The 22,153-nt window shown below is 45.5% G+C and overlaps 1 protein-coding gene across 1 annotated transcript in view; it reads right to left on the reverse strand.

The window, feature by feature from the left end:
* LOC119179867 (thiopurine S-methyltransferase) overlaps positions 1-16,341 on the reverse strand; it is a 28,098-nt gene extending 11,757 nt beyond the window's left edge. The window contains exons 1-4 of the mRNA XM_075868254.1: positions 16,158-16,341; positions 14,589-14,681; positions 14,390-14,519; positions 10,550-10,602 (exon numbers count right to left, since the gene is read on the reverse strand). Of these exons, the coding sequence (XP_075724369.1) occupies positions 10,550-10,602; positions 14,390-14,519; positions 14,589-14,681; positions 16,158-16,246 (365 nt within the window). The 5' untranslated portion in view covers positions 16,247-16,341. The remainder of the gene's footprint in view (positions 1-10,549; positions 10,603-14,389; positions 14,520-14,588; positions 14,682-16,157) is intronic.
* Positions 16,342-22,153: the final 5,812 nt, after the last annotated feature.

Consider the following 22,153-nt stretch of genomic DNA (forward strand, 5'->3'; position numbering starts at 1 on the left):
AATTGAGGGGCCCGTTACTTCCGAGGAGCTTCGTCAGCGGTGATATAATCGTGGCGAAGTTTCGTATAAAGCGTCGGAAGTATGAGCACAGGCCCACGAAACTACGCAGTTCTTTGACGGACGCAGGTTTTGGGAATTCGGCCACGGCCCGAAGCTTGGCTGGGTCAGGAAGAATGCCATCCTTGGACACGACGTACCCTAGGATGGTGAGTTGGCGTGCTGCAAAGCGGCACTTCTTCAGATTTAGTTGCAAGCCGGCATTGCTCACACGTGCGAAAACTTCTTTTAGACGTTGGAGATGGGTGGAGAAATCTGGAGCGAAGACAACAACGTCATCGAGGTAACACAAGCACGTGTGCCATTTCAAGTTGCGCAGTACGGTGTCCATCATGCGCTCAAATGTCGCAGGTGCATTACACAGACCAAACGGCATGACGTTGAATTCGTACAAGCCGTCGGGTGTGATGAAGGCAGTCTTCGGTCGAGCGTCATCAGCCAGGGGTACTTGCCAGTACCCCGAGCGCAGATCAAGAGAAGAAAAAAATTGGGCTCCGTGAAGGCTGTCAATTGCGTCGTCGATGCGCGGCAGTGGGTAGACATCCTTGCGAGTGATCTTATTGAGCCGTCTGTAGTCCACACAGAACCGCACAGAACCATCTTTCTTCGCAACAAGAACAACAGGAGACGCCCATGGACTGTCCGAGGGCCGAATGACGTCGCGTCGGAGCATATCGTCAACCTGCTCGTTAATTTGCCGGCGTTCAGCAGGCGACACGCGGTATGGACGTTGCCGTAATGGTGGATGGGCACCAGTGTCAATACGATGCGTAACAGTGGACGCGCGACCGAGAGAACTTCGCCCGACATCGAAAGAAGAACGGTATTCTTGCAACAGGTCTAGAAGCTGGAAACGCTGCACTGACGTAAGGTTGTCATCAATGAATGGGCCAAATACATCAGGAGATGATGGGTCAGAAGTAGAAACAGCACTGATGGTACGTGAATCGGGACAACGCGAGTCTTCGGGTACGTCCAGGACTTGTGCGTCGTCGACTGCTTCCACTCTGCCGAGACATTCCCCTTGAACCACGGTTACAGTGTACGGGGATGGGTTGGTCACAAAAATAGCGGCGTTGCCTTGGGTGATTTGCACGGTCGCGAAAGGTACTAGCAACCCTTTCCTCCTGGAAGCACGGTAGGATGGCGAAACAAGTGCAATTGTGTCGGAGAGACCGGTGCAGTAGACCGATACGCCCATCGTCGAGCTTGGAGGCACTATAGTATCGTCTTTCACAAGAATCTTGTTCAGTGTCGAGGGACCGTCTTCTGGCGTCAAATGCGAGAAGGGCGAGAGTTCAATTTCGGCGGCGGCACAATGAATGACGGCGTCGTTGCGGGAGAGAAAATCCCATCCCAAGATGAGGTCATGAGAGCATGCAGGAATGATGATGAATTGGGCGACATACAGAACGTCCTGAACGACAACGCGAGCTGTGCAGCCTGCTGTAGCATTAATACGATGTGAGCTAGCGGTACGAAGGGACAGTCCAGAAATCGGCGTCGTCACTTTTCGAAGCAAGCGGCAAAGGTTTTCGCTCATAACTGATACCGCAGCTCCAGTGTCAATAAGAGCAGATGCATGAACACCGTCCACAAGCACGTCAATGACATTAGATGGGCGGCTCTGAGGGCTTTCACAATGCGATAGCGTCGCAGTCCTTGCCTCTGGGACTGCGACGACTAGTTTTCCCGCTCATGAGCAGAAGAACTTGGCCGCATGGGGGACAGAGACCGACGTCGTGGAGACGGCGACCTTCGAGCAGACGGACCTGGGCGAGACGACAGTGGCACAGACGGCAGTTCCTCGTTATACGAACGGCTAAGGTGGCCAGCAACAGGAGAAGTGGGAGCCGGCTGTAGTCGAGAGCAATAACGGGCTACGTGACCGGCGTAACCGCAAGCAAAGCAGATGGGCCGGTTGTCGGGTGTGCGCCATCGGTTTGCCGGTGTGGGTCTCGCCCGAAACGGTGTCTGGAAAGGCTGCATGGTGGGCTGAAAATGAGGCTGAGGGGTTGCGCCAACATATGCAGCCGGCATACCCGCTGCAAAGGATGGAGGTCGTGCGGCAGCTTCGGCGTAATTCACTGGTGCAGGCGCATGAACGACTGGAGGCGGCCTTGCGACCACTTGGGCGTAACTTGGGGGTGCAGGGGCCGGAAGTTGTTGTGGGTGGTACGCAGGCATGACCTCCGCTATTTCCTGCTCAATCGCTCGGCGGATGGGTGGAAGAATGGTAGGGGCCGATTGTTGAGCAGCCGGTGGGTGGGCAAAGGGCAGGAGAGAGAACTGCCGCGCGATTTCCTCACGTATGAAGGACTTGAGATCTGCCAGCAGTGCCACCTGATCACAGCTCGCTTCCAAGCCTGCAAGCCCTGCATCTCGTGATGTGGAGCGACGGGTCATCGAACGCTGCCGGCGGAGCTCCTCGTAGCTCTGGCACAGCGTGATGACCTCAGCTACTGTGCCTGGGTTTTTGGCAAGCAGCATCGTGAAGGCATCATCGTCAATGCCCTTCATGACGTTCCGGATCTTGTCTGATTCGGACATGCTGTCGTTCGACTTCTTGCACAAGTCCAGGACATCTTCAATGTAACTGGTGAATGACTCACCGGCCTGCTGAGCGCGTTCGCGTAAGCGCTGCTCGGCTTGCAGCTTGCGAACGGCAGGGCGGCCAAAAACGTTGGTGATAGCAGTCTTGAAACCGGACCAGGTTGCAAACTCGGACGCGTGGTTGGTGTAGCACAAACTTGCAACGCCCGCAAGGTAGAACACCAAGTTTGTCAACTTGCCGTCCTCGTCCCATTTGTTGGGGACGCTCACGCGCTCGTAAATGGCGAGCCAGTCCTCCACGTCAGTGCCATCGGCGCCCGTTAAGATGGGTGGATCGCGGATCCTGGGGACACCGGGACATGGGGGTGGCATGGGAGGAGGCGTTTGCTGAGAGGCGTCGTGGGACATGGTAGATTGCAGCGTACGTGAGCGTAGTTCCAAGGGCATCGAAGGGGATCGTAGCACTCTCCACCAATTCGTTATGGCGTTTATTAGCCGGCACACAGCGAGTCTACACAATGGCGACAGTAACGGCCAAAACACGGGGTCTCCGCGCGAGCGGCGTTCTCTTTGGGCAGACCCACTAGAAAGCACATAAGAGTTCGACCCACTTCAGTGTTCGGCGGCTTCTGTACAGTATCAACACTTTTGTGACAGAATCTGTAGCAGCACATTGATAATGAAAAAATACATTATTTAAAGGAGCTATTCCTTAGGCAAGTTTATAACACATATGACGAGCTTGCGGCTCAGAAACACCACAGGAAAAATTAAAGGAACAAAGTAGTTAAAATATATTTTTCTTTTTCTAATAAATGCTTTTCGTAATTGAATTGCTTTCTAGGTAGGACAATTTATGCCACTATTCCTAATGTCATATAAAATCATGGAGGTGAATGGCTACAGCATGGATAGTTATAGAAAAATACTAGGTAGAATTATGGGGACAACAAGGCACCAATACCAGCGCTTGTCTGTGTCTGTTTTTGTTTGCTTAGTTATGGGCTGTAATTCATAGCAACAACCAAAAGCATCGTCTCTAATTACGTTGAAGAATCTCATTTAGGTAACTTTAACTCGGTTCGCTGCGTTCAGAATAGCAAATTCTTCAGATAATTTCTTCTGGAGTGTAACTTTTCACCTTACGCCTGCAAGGTAGCCTCCTCTGCCAATTAAGATTAGCGTAGTCCAACAATTAGGGCATATGAACGACACAACATAGGCGTGTACATTGAACTGAAAAGTTTAGGGACCACGCGAGCGTGCAGCCTACAGCCTTAATGTGACGTTTGAGCTACGCCAAAATTCGTGACATCTGAGCAGTATACGACAAAGAAGCATCTTTCCTTCAACAGGCAATCCAAAGATTTTGTGACTATGCCATAATGTATTTTTTCACATTTTATTATCACCTGCTTTTTAAAAGCCATGGTTATATGTCACTGAGTGAGCAGTATGTAAATATAACAATTATCAGTCGCAACCCCCCGAACACATTATGCTGAGCGGCAAATCACAAAATGCTGGCCGTGATTGTTGTTGTCATTTCATTAAAGTAAAATTGTGGTGGCTATACCACGTATCGTTTCTTTGTGGGTAGCAGGAGGCTGATAATGCCAAGTGAGGCAGTAGAAAAGAGATAGGCCACTGGGAAAGTGTTGTGGTAAACAGTAAGGGTAATGCGGTTAGGAGGCGCGGAGAGGCAGTTTGGCACATGGGTTTGCTAACTTTTCAAAAGGGCTGTACATAGGAGTGTAAGCAAGGATGTAAAAAGTAAGAGAGAGAGAGAACATAAGCAGGAAGGCAGGGAGGTCTAATAGGACTGAGCCTCGGTAAGCTACCCTGCACAGGGGAAGGGGAGAGGGGAAGGAAATTTATAGAGGAGGAGAGAAAAGTTCACTGACTGGGCCGACGCGTAACAGTTTCACCATCACAAACGATGAAACAGGCCGGTGTCATTCAGAAAATGCAACAGCGCTTTTGTTGCCTTTCAAAAACTGGATGGGCAGTGCTATGGTCCCAAGACTTTCTCGACAGTGGAATCCTTTCTGTCCAGTTGATTTAAAACTCTGCGCAGGTGAAGCCTCTCGTTTGTGTATTCCCGGCAGTCTCGTCAACGGCGCGTCGATAGTCTCTTCAACGGCGCAGTTGTTGCAGTCCGCGCTTTGGCTATTCCAATTTTATATGAGTACGCATTAGTGAAGGCTACGCTCAGGCGCAGACGGCACAACACTGTACCTTCCTCCCTAGAAAGACCAAAGGGTAGCCGTAGTCATAGAGATGGGTCGAGAGATTATAGTCGATGGTGTGTGAACTATGATGACTGTCACTTCGGGGGGTCATGTTCTGCGCCAGCTTATTTAGGTATCTAGCCGAGTCAATCCTAGATAAAGGTAGAGACACATGGTTTGTTTGTACGTGTGCATTTCTGACTGCTTCATCGGCGAGGTCATTGCTGGAGATACCGTGATCACTTGGTATTCACTGGAACACAACGTTTTGTCCTTGTTTGGTCTTATAGTGCACCATTTCTGTTATCTCCCATCACAGTTTTTCGTGTGACCCACGACGAAGTGCCGACGAAAGACATTGTAGAGCCGTCATGGGGTCGCCGAATACTGCCCATCGATTAGACGGTTGTTGCTTGATATATTCGATGGCACCTCGCAGGGTCACAATTTCCTAACCAGTCGATGTGCTCACGTGACAAAGTTTGTAAGTGATGTTGATGTGTCGCGATCAAATGACGGTGGTGCCGGTGTAGCTAGTCTGCTGAGTGGTTGATTCATCCGTGTATACGAGGATTCGGTCTGCGTAGAAGGTGTGTAAATCGTCCAGAGTCACTTGCTGCAAGTACAAGGCAGAAATGACTTTTCTATTTCTTATTTCTGGAACGTAAAGGCCCACATCGAGTTGTCGTAGCCTCCACAAAGCGGACGGTGAACCCTCCAAGGGTATAAAACCGGATGATAGCAAAGCACGGTGGGAGCTGACGACCTTAGAAAGCGACGTCTGCGGTCGTTGTTCTGACAGAAATGTCAAATGGCTCGATACCATCCGTGAAATATGCCGAATATGTGCTCTCAGTACGTCGATTGGGACGTAGGTCGTAACCGGATGATCCCGAGCCAATACAACTGTTCCAGAGGTTGAGGTAGTTCATAGTAGGCTGATACGAACACGTAGTGCCTGTGCTTGCGCGCTGTGAAGTGCTCGAATGTTTTTTTTTTTTTTGCAAGTTTTACTAAGTAGAGGAGAACTGTAGAGAAGTACACCAATAAAACGTGCTTGGTATTGCTGTAGCATGAAACTCAATGACGGACCCCATTTTTTTTCAGCGATGACTTTCAGGACGTGGGCAATAAATACCAGTTTCGCTTTCAAGCTAGTCACGTGAGGGCTCCAGGAGAGGTCGCTGTCAACAATAACACCTAGAAAACAATGGCTACGCTTGGAATAGATGGGCTGGCAAATAATGCTTATCGGGTAACTTGTCATCGCCTTGCGCGTGAAGGCCACCACTGCACATTTTTCTGTTGAGATTGTTAGGCCTTGCGTGCGAAGATAGTCGGATGGTTGCGACGCTGCCCTCTGAATTGTTGCTCCAACTTGTAGGCGTGTCAATGCAGATGCCCAGACACAGATGTCGGGAGCGTATATTGAAACACTGATTGTTTCCGGAAGAGCTTCCGTCATGCCAAGCAAGGTAAGATTGAAAAGAACAGGGCTTAAAACACCACCTTGCGGGACGCCATGGCACGTGTAGTGGTTGGAGGTCAGGCCATCTTCCGTGTATACAAGAAAGGATCTTCATGTCAGGTAGCTTCGGATCCATCAAAACATTTGCCCTCCCAGTTCAATCAACAGCAGTATGTCTAGTATAGCTTGATGGAAAACGTTTTCATATGCACCTTACACATCGAGAAAGAGCACGAGTTCTAGTCGTTTCCTAAACTGTGAGCGTGTGAAGCGGCACATACAATCTTTCATTGCATTTGCAATTACTTTTTTCAACCCACACGAGGAATAATTTCTGCAGGTGTCCTCCACTTGATCTTCATCAAGTGTCTAGTCTATATACCAATTTACCGGCGAGGACGAAGTCTCTTGGCCATCAATGCTGACATAATTCGGACTGTCATCGCTACCATGGGTTTCAATATCTGTAAACCACCGCATTTTGGAACTTGGGCACCACGACACCACTGTCAGGTCGAGGCAGCTGCTGTACGTCGTTCCTCGCTGGTATGTCGGGCTACCATCACTCAGAAGGTGCAGGTTGTGCTCTGACACAAAGAATATCAGTGAGCGCCCCTTCGAGTTTGTCTTCAAGCCTCCCCATATCAGATGATGTGCACTGAAATCTCCTGTTATGATGCAAGGGCCTGGAATAGCTGCCATAATGTCGGTTAATTTCTCACAATCAAATGAACTTGCGAGGGATATATATACGCCAATAAGTGTAAAAGACAACCGCTTCTTCTTCACAGTAATGCACACGTACTGGTTCTCGTCATCTAGTGGTATAGCATGGGTGAAATAAGTAAGGTCCTGGCGAATGTAAGCAATGACTTTGCTGCTACTTCCATTCGTGGTTGAAGCGAAAGGCTCGTATCCTGATATTCCTATAGTCGATGAGTTCGGCTCACAGATTACCATTATCGGGAAGCAGTTTTTAAACACAAACAGCCAGAAACCTGATATCTGGGAACTCAGGGCTTTCACATTATATTGAAATATGAAGGCGTTTCGAATATCATCTGCAAACGATAGCTGTTCCCGTTGACACGCCATGGTTCTGTTGTTAATCTTGTTAAGCAATCGACTTCTGAAGGCTTGCTAGAACCGGGATGATGGTATCCAGCCGATGCATGCGCTTCGTGCTATTGGTGTTTACACCCTCTTCATGAACAGACGAATGGTACTCAAGAGGGAGCTGACCATGGCGACTATTTGTTTATCCTTCTCTGTCGGTTTAGAGAATTCGGACGAGGAGTGCTTCACTGCTGAAGTCTGATGCCACTCTCTAGTGGCGTGTAGCCGAGGGATTTCCGGCCAGGCTTCTTTATTCTTCGACCCGACTGCGCTTGTTCTGGGAGACAGAAGCGGAGGCGACTTGGAGCACGGTTCTTGAGGCAACGGTGTCTTGGATGTCTTGGAGTGCCGTCAATGACGTGATCGCCGTCGTCTAATACATGCGGCTGCTTCCCGGTGAGACGAGTGATCTCGAAATTTTTTCTTCAGCCCTGCCAATTCCCTTCGAATAATTGGACAGTCCTTCGAAGATGCATTATGAGGCCTGTCACAATTCGAACATTAATTCCGTGTATGGGATCGACATTTGCTAGTGGCATGAGGTTTGGTGCATCGGGCACAATTGGTGGTGTTCTTGCACACACTGCTCACGTGATACAACTTGGTACATTTTCTGCACTGAAGTGACCTCAATACAAAGGGACGAACAGCGTGCCAAAAGTGTCCCACCTTCACGGGTGATGGGAGGGTCTCACCCTTGAATATGATGTTCACGCAACGTGACGTGCCGAGACGAAAAACACGTGTGATGGTGGTGCCTTCTGTAGCGGGCTTGATCAGGATTGGCAAGTCTGTGTTGACTATGGCATCGTCCACATTATAAATTACTCCAGTGATGACTTCTTTGTCGAACGGTATGTGGGAGCGGACTGCCATGCCATTGAGCTCTGTCCCCTTGCGCAACATGCCCATCACAGCTACGTGGTTAACGTCCATAGCTAGAAAATTCTTGCGCGTTTTCAGCCTGACGTCTTTGATTTCGTTTGGCACCAGTGCCTCCAGTTGTGCAGACATGGCTCGCCTGTTGAGGCGCCTCATATTGTCCGTGGCGAGATCTGGCATGAACAGGACGGTCAATGCCTCGATACTACGCGAAGATCTTATGGTGGACACACTCGAATTAGACGGCGTGCTCAGAAACCATTTCTCTGCCTTTCGGCTTCTCACCAGCTCGAAGGTGTCATCACCGGACTCTTCACTGCCGACATAATAGTTCATGGTATCGTCACTGTCAGTGTAGCTCTCGGCGCCATTTTGCTTCCTGGAGGCAGCTTTCACGGAATTCGTGGGGTCTGGTGGACGCGTGTGCGACTCCTCCTCCATCGCATGCCGGCAAGAACCCGCTCTTGGCTGGTGAACACAATGTTATCCACAAAAAGTAGAAAAACTGAAGGACGAGGCGTTCTGTTTGTTGTTGTTGTTGTTGTTTTTGTTGTTCACCTATGGATAGTTCTGTTTGTTTGTTTTTTTTTGTTTGTTTGTTTGTTTGCAGCCTAGAATTCATGGCTCATACCCACTCTGGGGGATCGGCCAAGAAAACATAAAGTCTCATATGGACAATAACTGCACTATTGTTTACAACGGAAAAAAAGGGGGAGGGGGAGTTGTATAACGAAGACAGTATATTAAAAAAAGAAAGAAACCAAAGATTCAGATAGTAAGAAAAAAATCAACAATAAAGTAGACACTAATAGCTATACCTTGATTTTGGTAGCCAATCAGACAGCTGGTTTTGCCAAACCCGATTAATTTGGTTTGTCACGGATTTATCCGGATTTGAACATTACTTTTCGACCCGGTTTTTCGAGTGCCTGTTAACGGGGGCTTTATGTTAAAAAACGTTTAGAGTCTTGAATAAAATTACACACCGCATCGAATGCATCTCTGATGAAATTTCCCAAAACAGAGGCACCAAAATTTAGAACATTTTCTGTGGTTAAATTTAAACCTAGCTTCGGAAATGAAATATATAGAACTCGTTTTCTAATTAATGCATAGTTATGACATTAGCCAAAATATTGTTCAATAGTTTCTGATTCTTCGCAAAACGGACACAGGGGCGAAAGTGTCAGACCAGCTCTGTGTATATAAAAATACAATGGGGGGACACGGCACCAGAATCTTGAGATTATCATTTCAAGTTTTTTTGACGGACTCCACTGGGCTTTCCACGGAAATTTGAGGTGCTGATAATCTGTTCATTGTGTGATATTTTCTAAACTATCTGTAAAAAATAGCGAAGTTCTTATATCTAATTCCTGCGGAGTATTCTAACTCGGGAAGTACTGAAATTACTTGCCCATCAAGTAATGCTCGTGCCAAAGCATCTACCAGTTCATCAAATTGTAATCCGCAGGCACCCACACTAATTTGAGGAGTTTTAAATGCGGCGGTGCTGATGTGTGGAACGCTGCTAGGGCGCGAGATTGTTCGGAGGTTGTCAGAGCTGCACACACCGAAAGTGATTCTGTTAGGATTATTGCACTGGTCTCGGTCGTTGGAAGTTTTCGAAGAGCTGAATTAATAGCTACTAGCTCGACTTCCAATATGGAAGTGAAATCTGGAAGCCTCACTGAAAAAGACCAGACGAGGAAATCAGGTGTTCTGTCAGAGAGACATTTCGTCTTCGTCTTCACCAAAAGTAAGAAAACTACCGGAACCCTTGAAGGATGCAGTGGGCCAAGCATGTTTTTGTAACTATAATTAAAAGTGAGTTTAAGTTTTCTAAAAGAATATTCTTCATTATGTTAATAATACTATAAAAACCTCTGCATGTACTGAGTTATGCATGATTAGCAGTAAGAGATGCCTTAGCCATCCCAAGCCTGTGACATTGCCAGGGAGTAGTCCACCAGGCCCACGCCTCTCTCAAAATTTGTTTCTTCCTTGGGATACAAAGTACAAAATGACACTTGATCACACTTGACATCCCGGTGTTCATTTCAGATCAAGCACGCCCCCCCCCCCCCCGAAATAAATTTCATCCCTAAGCCACTGCTCCAAACTTACGTCGGTTGTTTACTCTATTATTACGGTAGTGGGGTAGTAATCGATTGTCCTTCGAGCCTTGAACCTTTGCCGGAAGTGAACATTTAGTAAAAAAAAACATGACGGCCACTCTTACCTGATGAAATCAACTACGTCGCAGCAGTAAATGCTCAGTCTTTTGTCTGTTGTCTGCAACAATTAGAGAAATCAGATAGCCATTATTTAGCAATAAACCACACACTTGATAAAATTGCTATGTATATAGCACATCAAGATATTTAAATACATTTTTAGTAGTATGAACCAATGGAATGAAACGTTATTCAGCGTGCTGAATTGCTAGAGTTCACGTTTAGAAAAATGGCTGGCTATCCATATTTCGGGTAAATTTACATTTTCATAATGAACGTAGTAAATCTTTTTGAAGGTCAGTGGAACTCATACATTTGGCACGAGAAGCACTTATGTAGGCAGTACCACGCAGGTTGCCCCCATCCCGCCCATCTTGATCGTGCAATCTTGATGACGAAGGGATGCTTCGCCATCCCCTAAGAAAGCAACGCTTTCGACGAGATTGGTGCATAGAGTATGTAGGTACAAGCATCTACTGCCGCGTGACGCAAATTGTTCTATTCCAAATTGTTCTGGGTGCTTCCGCGAGCACTCTTGGCTAGTAGACAAGTCTGTGTAGCTTGTAGAGAAGTCTAGTGGAAGCATTTCCCTTTTGGCGTGAGCTGTGTGTAACTAGCCACTTGATAATCAATCGATCGCGAACAGGTGTTCCAGCAACAGCACATTTGCTTTTAGTCTAGTGAGGGTAGTGGGTATTCAAGATCCATGCTTGTTACAATATGTCTCATCCCTAATCAAAGACATTGACGAGGCCATCACCTTAAAAAAACTGCAGGCCTGTGTGGAAGGAACATCACAGTCGCAGTGAGAGGTGGAACAGCAGACTTTCAGAGCCCTTTTTTAAACTCTCTTCGGGTAACTGGCCCAAGCACTATTGCTGAGTATCCTCTATGCCGTTAATATTCATAACTTATGGGTAGTAGGCCAGCATTCCCTATGCCATTCTTCATCATTCTTCGGGGAAGCATAGTATCCCTTACACACTTGCAAGAAATTTTGAGCCATTGGTTCATGCAGCGGCTGATGACGATCAAGAACTATGTCTGAAGTGGGTATGCGCAACAGTTGTTTTGGTCATCCCAGTGACGCAGGTGCCGCCATGTAGACGAGCTCTGAAGTTGTCCGACGGTGATAAAACTGCAACGCAGTCTGGTCTCTCAGTGGTCATGAACCAATGAACACGTCTTCACGCTCTGCGATGGTGACGTAAATGCTCGTGACATCACCATCTCGTTCGCCATTTGGACCATCCGCTGCACCGCCTATAGTGGCTGGAATGATCGAATAGGTGACTAAGAAGAAGCTTTTGTAGTGGGTTGAAGCATTCGACAAAGCAATTGTTACACTATTCGTATTGCTTGACAGCTGGTTGTTCCTTTGTTGTTCTAAAATGCTTTACTACTCATATAGTAACGCGATTCCTTTCTCGACATCACACCTGCCCAAGACAAGTTTGCGAACAAGTCATAGGCACTGGCATGGCTCAGTGGTAGAATAATCGGCTGGTACGCTGGAGACCAGGGTTGTAACTACACTGCATTCTTGATGTTACTTAGCGAGTGTCATACGATAGTGGTTATGGACACCGGCTGCGGCGGACAACTACGGCGCTGTGCGTGACCCGTGTTGTAATCTCGTTACAGCTTTCACTGAAAAAGAACGACATATGCTCTGCACTGGTGTTCTGTACCACTAAGCAGTGGTGCCTCCTTCTAACGACTCAGCTAGTGATCTAATGATAGATTTATATCCCAAAACCACCATACGATTATGAGAAACACCGTAGTGGAGGGCTCCGGAAATATCGACCACTTGAGTTTCTTGAACTTGCTCCGAAATCTGAGCAGCTGGTGGTCTAATATATGAAGACAGCTCAGATAGTTGTACTCCAGCTGAACATAAAAGCCGTCCAAAACAGATCGTGATGAAATATTGTGCACGCAACCGCTGTCAGCACAATAGTCACAGCCTGCAGTGGGTCGTAGGCAGCCTCACCAGTGAGTCAGTAATAGTTTCACTGCCAGCCCATAGAAAAAAAAAGCAATGATAGCGGGGTGGCAAGATTCGCTGAAAATAGTTGTTTACACAGAATCTTCTTCGTTGAAATCACTCTCTATACACTGTCGCCATTCCCATTGTACTTTCAAGTACGGAACATCTTCAGAATTATGTATATTAGCTTTAGAGTCGAGGCAATGGTTCTTGTTGAATGAATGAAAGCTCGGCCCAATGGTACCAGGACTTGGACGCATGCAAAACACAGCACAATGGCAACTTGGCACAGCAGAAAAGAGGAGACCAACCACAGTGCTGGCTGGCAATGGTATGTTCATTGAATGCACATGCGAGAAAAAAGTTATGCAATGCTCACACCGTTATGACTACATCAAAGCACAATAAACAGGAAAAAAGGGTAAACCATCTGTTTTTATGCATTATTGTGGTCACATGGGCCTGATTGCTGAAGTAATTTCTTTCATATGTTTTCAATAAACATTCAGTTGAGAGTGAGCACTATGGCTGTTGCCCTCTTTTTTTTTGGTACGTGTCACCGTTTGGTTGTGTTTTGGCATATGCTCAAGTGTGATTCTTTTAAAGGTCAAAAATTGCGAACTATGAAGCTTTTCAGAAAGGTGAAATGGCGTAGTATGTTTGATCAATGTGAAACCGAAAAATTTCAAAAAAGCTCTGCTTTGTGGACGCAAATAAAACAGCGAAGCCAGAAGGGCGCTTTTCATCAGGCTCACGTATTTATGTTTTTGCTAGTCTTTCAGATATGTTGTGTCACTGCTGTTTGGTATACACTATTAGGTGTCAACACAGCAACGCACCTTGACTACAACACTTTTATACAAATAAGCCTTCGTTTAACATATTCTGGTATGTTTTATCACTGCTCTTCATTAAATCAATACTCTCTAATAAGCTGTTATTTTGTATTTCAGCCACCATTTTTTATAAACCAATATTACTCCTTGAAAGGGCTGCAACGACGGTAACTTGAACACCACTTGTCGTTTTCGTTTTCAGTGAGATTTGTGTGCAGTGGCATGACTTATTTGCTGTGGTACATGCTCGTATATGATGATGATGTTAGATGTCTAGTATAGTTCACACATATTTCTGTGGCACACTTGCATTTGCTGGACTAACTGTAGCCTTTGCTTTGGGTGAACAGTGGTCAATAGTGACACTTATAGAATGTGTATGGCGCATACCCGTTTATGAGGCCCAAAAGCGTTACCACAGGTCACGCACAAGAAATGCTTGACCAATAGCAGCCTCTTCGTGAAAAGGTTTGTTGGTTTTTGTTCGTGCAACTGCATCAAATTTTTTAATGCCAGGCAATGTCAGAGTAACACATGTCTGCATAAGAGGATAGCAATCCTGAGCACTTGCTCCATAGAAATGTTGTACGCCAATGTTTTTGTCTTTCGTGATGCCTGATGGGTTACGTTATCAGCGCAGCAAAAATTTTGCCATCTGAATCAAACTATAAGAAATAATAAGGCCACTCCCGCACAAACTGGCTTTTTCTATACCTGAAGCCTCAAGAAAAAGTCTGGATGGTCTAATAAGAAAGTGCACAGGTTTATTTTATTCTTACATCCCCAAAAATGAGCCGATAGGCTGTGCTTAATATGATTTAATTATGTCCATTTGACAACACACCTATATTGCAAAAGCAGTGGGGCGTGGTGACTTCAAAACATTCCAGAAATCGTTCAATTTTGCATAGGCGCACAAATTGGCTCACAATCAAACCTTCTCAGGAACTTAGACAAAATAGAGTTCAGTCTCTGTCTTATGCCTCCCCCCTTTTCTGGGTACACCCTCGGCTTACCTGCAGAATAGGACACTTCAAAGCTGGACAACCAACTTCAGTGGCCGTAAGCTCATTTTCTTGGAAAAAATCATCGATGGCTTGCCGTGTAATTTCTACACCTACTACGGTGTGGCCCCTTTCGTAGAACCTGTTAATGACGAATACAGCAAGAGTCGGATTAGAATTTGCAACCAAGACACTTAGAATACAAACTCACCACTTAATTTCACGCATTTTTCCACACATTGGTATGAGGATACGGAGTTTCTTGTTGGAAGCGGTGAAATCATCTTCAATTTCTTTCAGATACCTGAAATGGCCGCAAATGATGCATTGAGTACACAGTGATTAGCCTTTACAATTGGCACTCTTTGAAGACAGTGTTCGTGGAAAGTTTATACGTTCAGTAAGTCTACTTGCATTTGATGATTACGAAATCTTTGGTATGTATGTTTACAAGTCCTTATACCATTAGGGCGGGAGCCTTAGACCACTCATCAAACTTTGAAAATTACCACTGGTGTCCATGTGGCACGAGTATTCGAAGAAAAATATAATACGTGCTAACGTTCTCATCACGTCTTTTTCATGCCCCTTAACGTAGCGCCATCACATAATATCGTAGCTTAGTCAAAGGTGTAAAAATCGCGGAGGCAACGCAAGCTTAAATGGGATGCACAAAGCTTCCGACGCCTTCAATCTTGGAGGTGGTAGAAAGTTGTGGGAGGTGCCTTAGAAAAAGGGAGGAGCAGACGGAAGCATAGACAGAGAAGCAAAAGAAGATAGGAGCCACCTTCGAGTCATCTAGGGCGAATAAATAGGACGCCTCGCGAGCATAATAAACCCTATGACAGTCGTGCAGAACAGATTCACTCTGAGTTGTGTAGAGTTTCCCGAACATGCCGTAATAACAAACGTGTAGGAGATAAACAAATCTGGTTAACAAGACCCGCCATAGAGCCTGATTCAGTGCCAAAATGTAAATGAAAGATTGCTATTTTTTACAAACATAAACAGCCACATTCAGCCACATATGTTGCAGGTAAATGGAATGTTTGAAGTCGTTTTGTCGCCAAAAAAAAAGTGAAACACAAAATATAATTGGAATAACTGAAACAAAGTTGGTAAAAAGCAGGTGTGCGTAATGAGCAAAATTTACGAGAGAAAGCACTGTCTAAGTCAGCTCCAGGCAGAATAGGTATTCTTTATCATGTGAATTGCTCAAGTGGCTAGGTTTACAAGGCCATGCCTTGTGGGTACAAAAGTAATAGAACGTAATTGCTCACTAGAAGGCAATCAGCATTCACATATGTCAAAGCATTGTGATTAACGTGGTTGTAGGACGTTATTTGCGGGTGCTTTGTGAATTTTTTGGGAGATGCGATATCATGTTGGCATTATATATACGTACGAAAAAGGTTCTGATTCTGTAAGAATGCCTGCTACAGCCCTGTATAAAAGAGAATTGTCTTCTTTGGACAGTTTTTTTTTCACCTTTCGCAGATTGTTGTGCACAGAGCATCATCTCTCCACCACCGTTCACCATCTCGACTGGCTATCACAACAAAATGATCCGCAACCCCACCAACGCCTTTTGTGCACGCTCCGTATACATAATGTAGCTGGTTTTCTCATTTTCAGTCACGAAAACGTCATTCATTTTTGGGGATAGTGGATCACACCAGGAGGGCTTAAATATGGAAAGCCTGCTTAGCGAAAGAAACAGCTTTATGGGCCCTCCAATCGCGTGAGTAGAAAGCTTTGTAATTTCTGCGTATGTACTCACGGATGAACTGAAGGTCTGTGAAAAGGAATGATGTGGTTCGCCCAGCGCTTCGTCCAGTACTCAATTCCGCTGGTCTTTTGAAGCGACATGGCTTTCGGCGCCAATAGCTGCAATAAAAGACGTCAATGTCTATGAATGCGAAAAATGAAGCTGTGTAATGCTCACGGAAACCAGGTAACGTGTGTGGAAGCTAACGCTTAACTCACTCGTGATAAGCGAAACGTGACGATGCACCGACTGACCAGTGATACGGAAAAGTTGAATTAACGCACAAGTTGTTATGTCTGTGCAGCAAAAAAAAGCTTTTGTTTACACCAGCTGTCACGTTTCGGACGTTTACTGCCACGAAGCTACGGGTTCACCGTTCTCCTGTGACATTATAACAAAATCTTAATGATACCCGCTGTGAGCAAGTAACTAAACGTGGCGCGTCAGCTAGCGTTGTAATTTTTTCAAACACATGTCCGACTGCCTCGCAGGAGCAGCCTGCAATATGTGAGCCTTCTTTAGTACGAGCTAGCAATGAAATGAGGTTTTGATCTCTTCTTTAACAGAACTGTCGTGTCACCGCGGAAATGATGCCGTGCGCCTATACATCCACATAATTATCATCAGCCTGAAAATGCCATCTGTAGGCCAAGGGCCTCTCCTATGATCCGCCAATCAGCCTGCTGTGGTGCTTTCCGCTGCTACGTTATACCTGCGAACTGTTTAACCTCATTGGCCCATCTAATTTTCTGTCTCCTCTTCGTGCATTTGCCTTCTCTTGGAATCCAGTGAGGTAAAACTTAATGACCAGCGGTTATCCTGAATACGTGCTTTATGCCCGGCCTATGTACATCTCTTTCTTTTGATTTCAGCTATGATATTCTTAACCCCGGTTTGCGTTCCCTCGTTAACTCTGCTCTCATGTCTGTTAAGATTACCCCTATCATTTTCGTTTCCATCGCTCGCTGCGTCGTCCTCAATTTAAGCTGAGCCCTCTTTGTAAGCATTCAGGGTTCTATATCGTAGATAAGTACTGGCAAGATGCAGCTGTTACATCTTTTTCTCGTGAAGCTCAGCGGCAGATTACCATTCATGATTTGAAAATGCTTGCATGATGTGATCCACTCCATTTTTATTCTTCTAGTTATTTCACACTCATCGTTTGGCTCCGCAGTTACTACCTGTCCTAAGTAGACATCTTACTTTACAACTTCTAGTGTCTGTCCAACTATCGCAAAGTTTTGTTTTTTTGCCGAAGTTGTTGCACCATTGTTTGGTATTGTGCATATTATTTGTCAGAGCTACTTTTCTGCTGTCCGTGTCCAGTTCAGTATTCATGAGCTGTAACTCATCTCCCGAGCTACTCATCAAGGCAATGTCATCAGTTAATCACAGGTTACTAAGACACACCCTGCTAACTTTTATTTCTAACTCTTCCAAAACTACGGTCCTGAAAGCCTCTTTTTAATACGTGGTGAACAGCATTGAAGAGACCGTGCCTCCCTACCTTACACAATTCTTTATTCGGATTCCGCCGTTTTCTTTATGGAGAAGCATGGATGTTGGCTTTGTATCCGCTGTAGATTCTTACGTTCTGTTTAGTAAAGGTTCTTGATGTCCTTATTCTGTAGTGCCTGCATTACTGCTCATGTCTTCACTGAATCAAATGCCTTCTCATCATCAACAAAGCCTATGTCTAGGGGTTAGTTGTATTCTGCGCATATCTCAATTACCTGATTGATAGTAATAATATGGTCTATTGGGCAGTAGCCTGTACGAAACCCTTCTTGGTCCTTTGGATTATTGAAGTATGATGTCTTTATTATATTAGCTAGTATTTTTGTAAATATAGAATGAACAGTAAGCTGATCGACTTGTGATTTTATAAGTAAAGATGTTTCCTTTCTTATAGATGAACATGATGTTGGTGGTCTTCCAAGAATCTGGTATCCTTTCCGTCAGGAAACACTTTGTACATCAGGTGGCGAGTTTTCCTAACAAAATATTTCCGCCATCTTCAAGTAGTTCCACTCTTACCTTATTTCCACCAGTGGCTTTGCCTCGTTGTATTCTTTCTCGGGCTTTCCGTAGTCTCCCTGTCATTACTAATAGGATGTCGAATTACTCTGGCCAATTATTTAAAATTTGTACTGTCTGTCTGTCTGTCTGTCTGTCTGTCTGTCTGTCTGTCTGTCTGTCTGTCTGTCTGTAGTTTTGTCTGTTTGTTCATTTTAAACTGTACTTCAAACAGCACCAAAAAGGCCAAACAATACTCCAACGGACGACCCCATCCGCAATGCCGACAAATATTGCTGAAGATTCAGCGTTCATACTTGTGCGATTGTTAACTAAAGAGCAATTTATGTGCATATCTGAGGCACCATAACAACACGTGAGTATTCTGTATGTGTGTTTTCTTGCTAGAAAAGGCATACGAGTAACTTTATTGACCGTAGCGTTTATCACGCTGCTCTGACATCGCAATGCTTGCACAAAAACGCATGTGTTTCGAACGCTTTGCACAGACGACATGGTGGTGGCACCTACCTGTCGCTTTGCGTTCTACATCTTATCACCTCCGAGACGAACGCGCAGGGCACGCGTGCTTTGTTTCCTAAGATAACATCCAGATAGCGCTCGTGCCTCACGTGTGCCGTGACTTGATGCGATCGTTCGCCTCCGCTCACGCTGCTGGGAGCACTCTAACGCAGCGCCTCCAAAAAAAAAAACATTCACCAATTTCTTGCCCAGAACATCAAATAAACGTGTTATTCACTGTCTCCAAACGATTAGATTTGGGGGGTTTAACGTCCCAAAACCACCATATGATTATGAGAGACGCCGTAGTGTAGGGCTCCGGAAATTTCGACCACCTGGGGTTCTTTAACGTGCACCGAAATCTCAGTGCACGGGCCTACAACATTCCCGCCTCCATCGGAAATGCAGCCGCCGCAGCCGGGATTTGAACCCGCGACCTGCGGGTCAGCAGCCGAGTACCTTAGCCACTAGACCACCGCGGCGGGGCACTGTCTCCAAACGAAAGACTGTCGTCTTTTGACGAGCATTGCAATGTAACATGCAGATACAGGGCCAATTTTTTTTCTCACGATATCTTCCTGGTTGTTTTGGCTTCTGTACAGCTCTCTGTAAAACTCGTCCGTTACCTCGACCATTCTATCCACGTTGGTTACGACATCGTCTTCCTTGTTCCTTAATGCATACATCTGTTTTTTGCCTATGCACAAGTTTTCCTTCACAGCTTTTATGCTTCCACCGCTTTTCAGAGCCTGCTCCATTCTCCCAAAGTTGTACCTTTAAATATCAGCTACCTTAAGCCTATTGACGTACTTCCAAAACTCTACTAGCTCTATTTTGTCGCTTGCAATTGAAGCTTTCATAGTTTGCCGTCTTTGAATGAGATTTTTCATTGCCTGAGATAGCTTGACAGTGTCTTGTCAAGTGACTGTACCACCTACTTCTATTGCACGTGTCTGTACATATGCCCAGCTTTAATTGCTTGAATTTTAACCATATAACAAAACATGAGCGAGATGTTGCCTTACCAGTGAAAAACAAATATCACAACTTATATTTCATCTATGCGTCTGTAACGCTAATCTTGAAATTTTCAGCTTGTTGTGGGGTGGCCAAAGAACTACTGTTCTTTATCGCCCTTTTCAGAAAAACGTATCTACGTTTTTATTACTTTGAACATGACATACTTCTCTTCTATTCAAAAACATTTGAATAGAATAGAAACCATGAAACCATAACGTCGATACGAGCCCAATCAGTCCAGTACAGCATCAATTGTCATTGTTTTCCGAGGCCCCTTGTTTTCACAAGGTAACAAATATATTCTAGCACGAAGCACTGCTACTGGCTGTTTGGTGCTTGAGCTAATGAATAATAATAGTGAGGGTGCGTGTTTTCTGCTGACATATCAATAGACACCTGAGACCACTTGACTGTTTTCTTTCATCGGCAAATGTTCAAAGCCAAATATAAAGGCCTCGCAGCAACTTAAGTCTCAGGAGAATCTCGAATCATTTATTACCTACAATGCATTAGTGGATTGGTGCCTTTTTCTCCATAAAAACAGAAGCAAGGGTGCCTACCACAAATACCTGTAAATTTTTCTGTTACGAAAGAATTAACGTTTTTTTTTTTTTGCTGTAACAACTTCGTCTCCAAATAGTCGTAAACCCCGAATGACTAGTCACGTTACGCGACTAGACAAAAAGAAACACACAAAACTTATGGGATGTCTGTGAAAAAAGGTCACACAGACTTAGTACTAGGAGCTCACAATTCATTACGTAATCTCTTGTACTGCCCAGTGTGAAGAGTAGGGAAAATTCTCATTTTAATCAATTATTTCATAAAAATTTTGTAGGAGCCTGTAGATCAATTGGAAGCACCTAAACATATTTCTAACCAGAAACCCGCGTCACATGCGTGTAAGAAGTTCAGTAATTTATGGCAATAAAACAACCGACCCAAATCTCGCCCATTCATTAAAAGTTTTAGGGGCGAACCTTATTATAACATCACCTAGTCAGTTGCCATTCTTTCTTCTAGTTTCCAAGATGGCTTTGTCCTTTAACGATACATACAATATGGTGGATGTGTGAATGTACTATAGTCAGCAATATGAGTTCGAACACGTGAGCGCGTGGCGAATAGCCTCGCACCTGTACACCAGAACACAGTCAGCTCAGTGCGTGCTGCCATAATGAAAAGCGCGTCACGCCATAAGTTGCAAGCGCGGCGAAGTGCGCGTGGCAGTGCACTGCCACACGAGCAGACGCTCCCACAAATCAAACGCGAAATTGCACGACCCGAGTTCAGCTGTAAGGACGTTTCGCGCTCTTCCTCTCCTGGAATTAAGCGCTGATTTGAACAAGATAGCGTTAGAAAGCACGTGTAGCAGAAATTCCGCCGTCAGCGTCGGCACCATTATTTGTGAGCAAAAAATTGAGAAAGAATAAAATCAGATAATAATATAATTTTCGGTCTCAGCGAGGATTAAACCCATGTGGTTCACATGGCAAGCAGACATCCTACCACAAAGTCACGATGTTACTTGCAACTGCTTCGGGAGAAAACACTACATAAAGGCCATGTAGAGGAAGGAGTGTCCTTAACGCATTTCGTTCGAGAGGTGTCACGACGAAAACAAGCCCATTCGGCGATTTGTAGGCGCATTTGTGATGCCATCAAACTACGTCAAAAAAGGCCGGAATAGTTCAGCTGTCGACGCTAAAAACACACAGGAGCATTCAAAGAGTTCTAAAAATGGACAACTATGTCCATCTAGCGGAAAGCATATGATGCATTTTCAGTGGCGTTGACGAGGCGGTGCGTTGGTCAAGCAAACAGCAAGCGCTATATAATGTGCTCCCATCTGTGAGGCATTGTGAGACTCTTTATGGTAGGGGCAAGTGGCCACACTGCACAGTCACTACATTACTATTGATACGTCGCGCTTGCGCGTGCGCACGTTTGTGTGTGTGTGCGTGTGCGTGTGTGTGTGCGTGTGCGTTTGTGTGTGCGTGTGTGCGTGTGTGTGTGCGAGTGTGTGCGTGCGTGTGTGTGTGTGTGTGTGTGTGTGTGTGTGTGTGTGTGTGTGTGTGTGTGTGTGTGTGTGTGTGTGTGTGTGTGTGCGTGTGTTGAAGGGTGCGCTAGAGGCCGGATATCACTATGGCATTCAACTCTTCAAGGCTCCCACAATGTTTGTGTGAAACGTCGCGGAGACTGTCTTCAACAGTCCGGAATGTCGGAACCACGTGCATTGGAGATTCGCAAGCAATTTCATCAGGTAAGTGCTTTGTGGTTGAAAGAAACACGAACAGCGAAAAGCGTTGCTTTTGACTCAGCTCGCACTGCGGCGTGCTTTGGCTATGGCAAGGCAGAATTTTTGCTGTAAGTCGGCTTCAACGTAGCGCTAAAACCTCGCTTGAACTTTCGCTCATCCACTAGATGTGTTTGTCATTTGCCAATTATGC

Source organism: Rhipicephalus microplus, chromosome 7 (assembly GCF_043290135.1).
Source record: "Rhipicephalus microplus isolate Deutch F79 chromosome 7, USDA_Rmic, whole genome shotgun sequence".
NCBI lineage: Eukaryota > Metazoa > Arthropoda > Arachnida > Ixodida > Ixodidae > Rhipicephalus > Rhipicephalus microplus.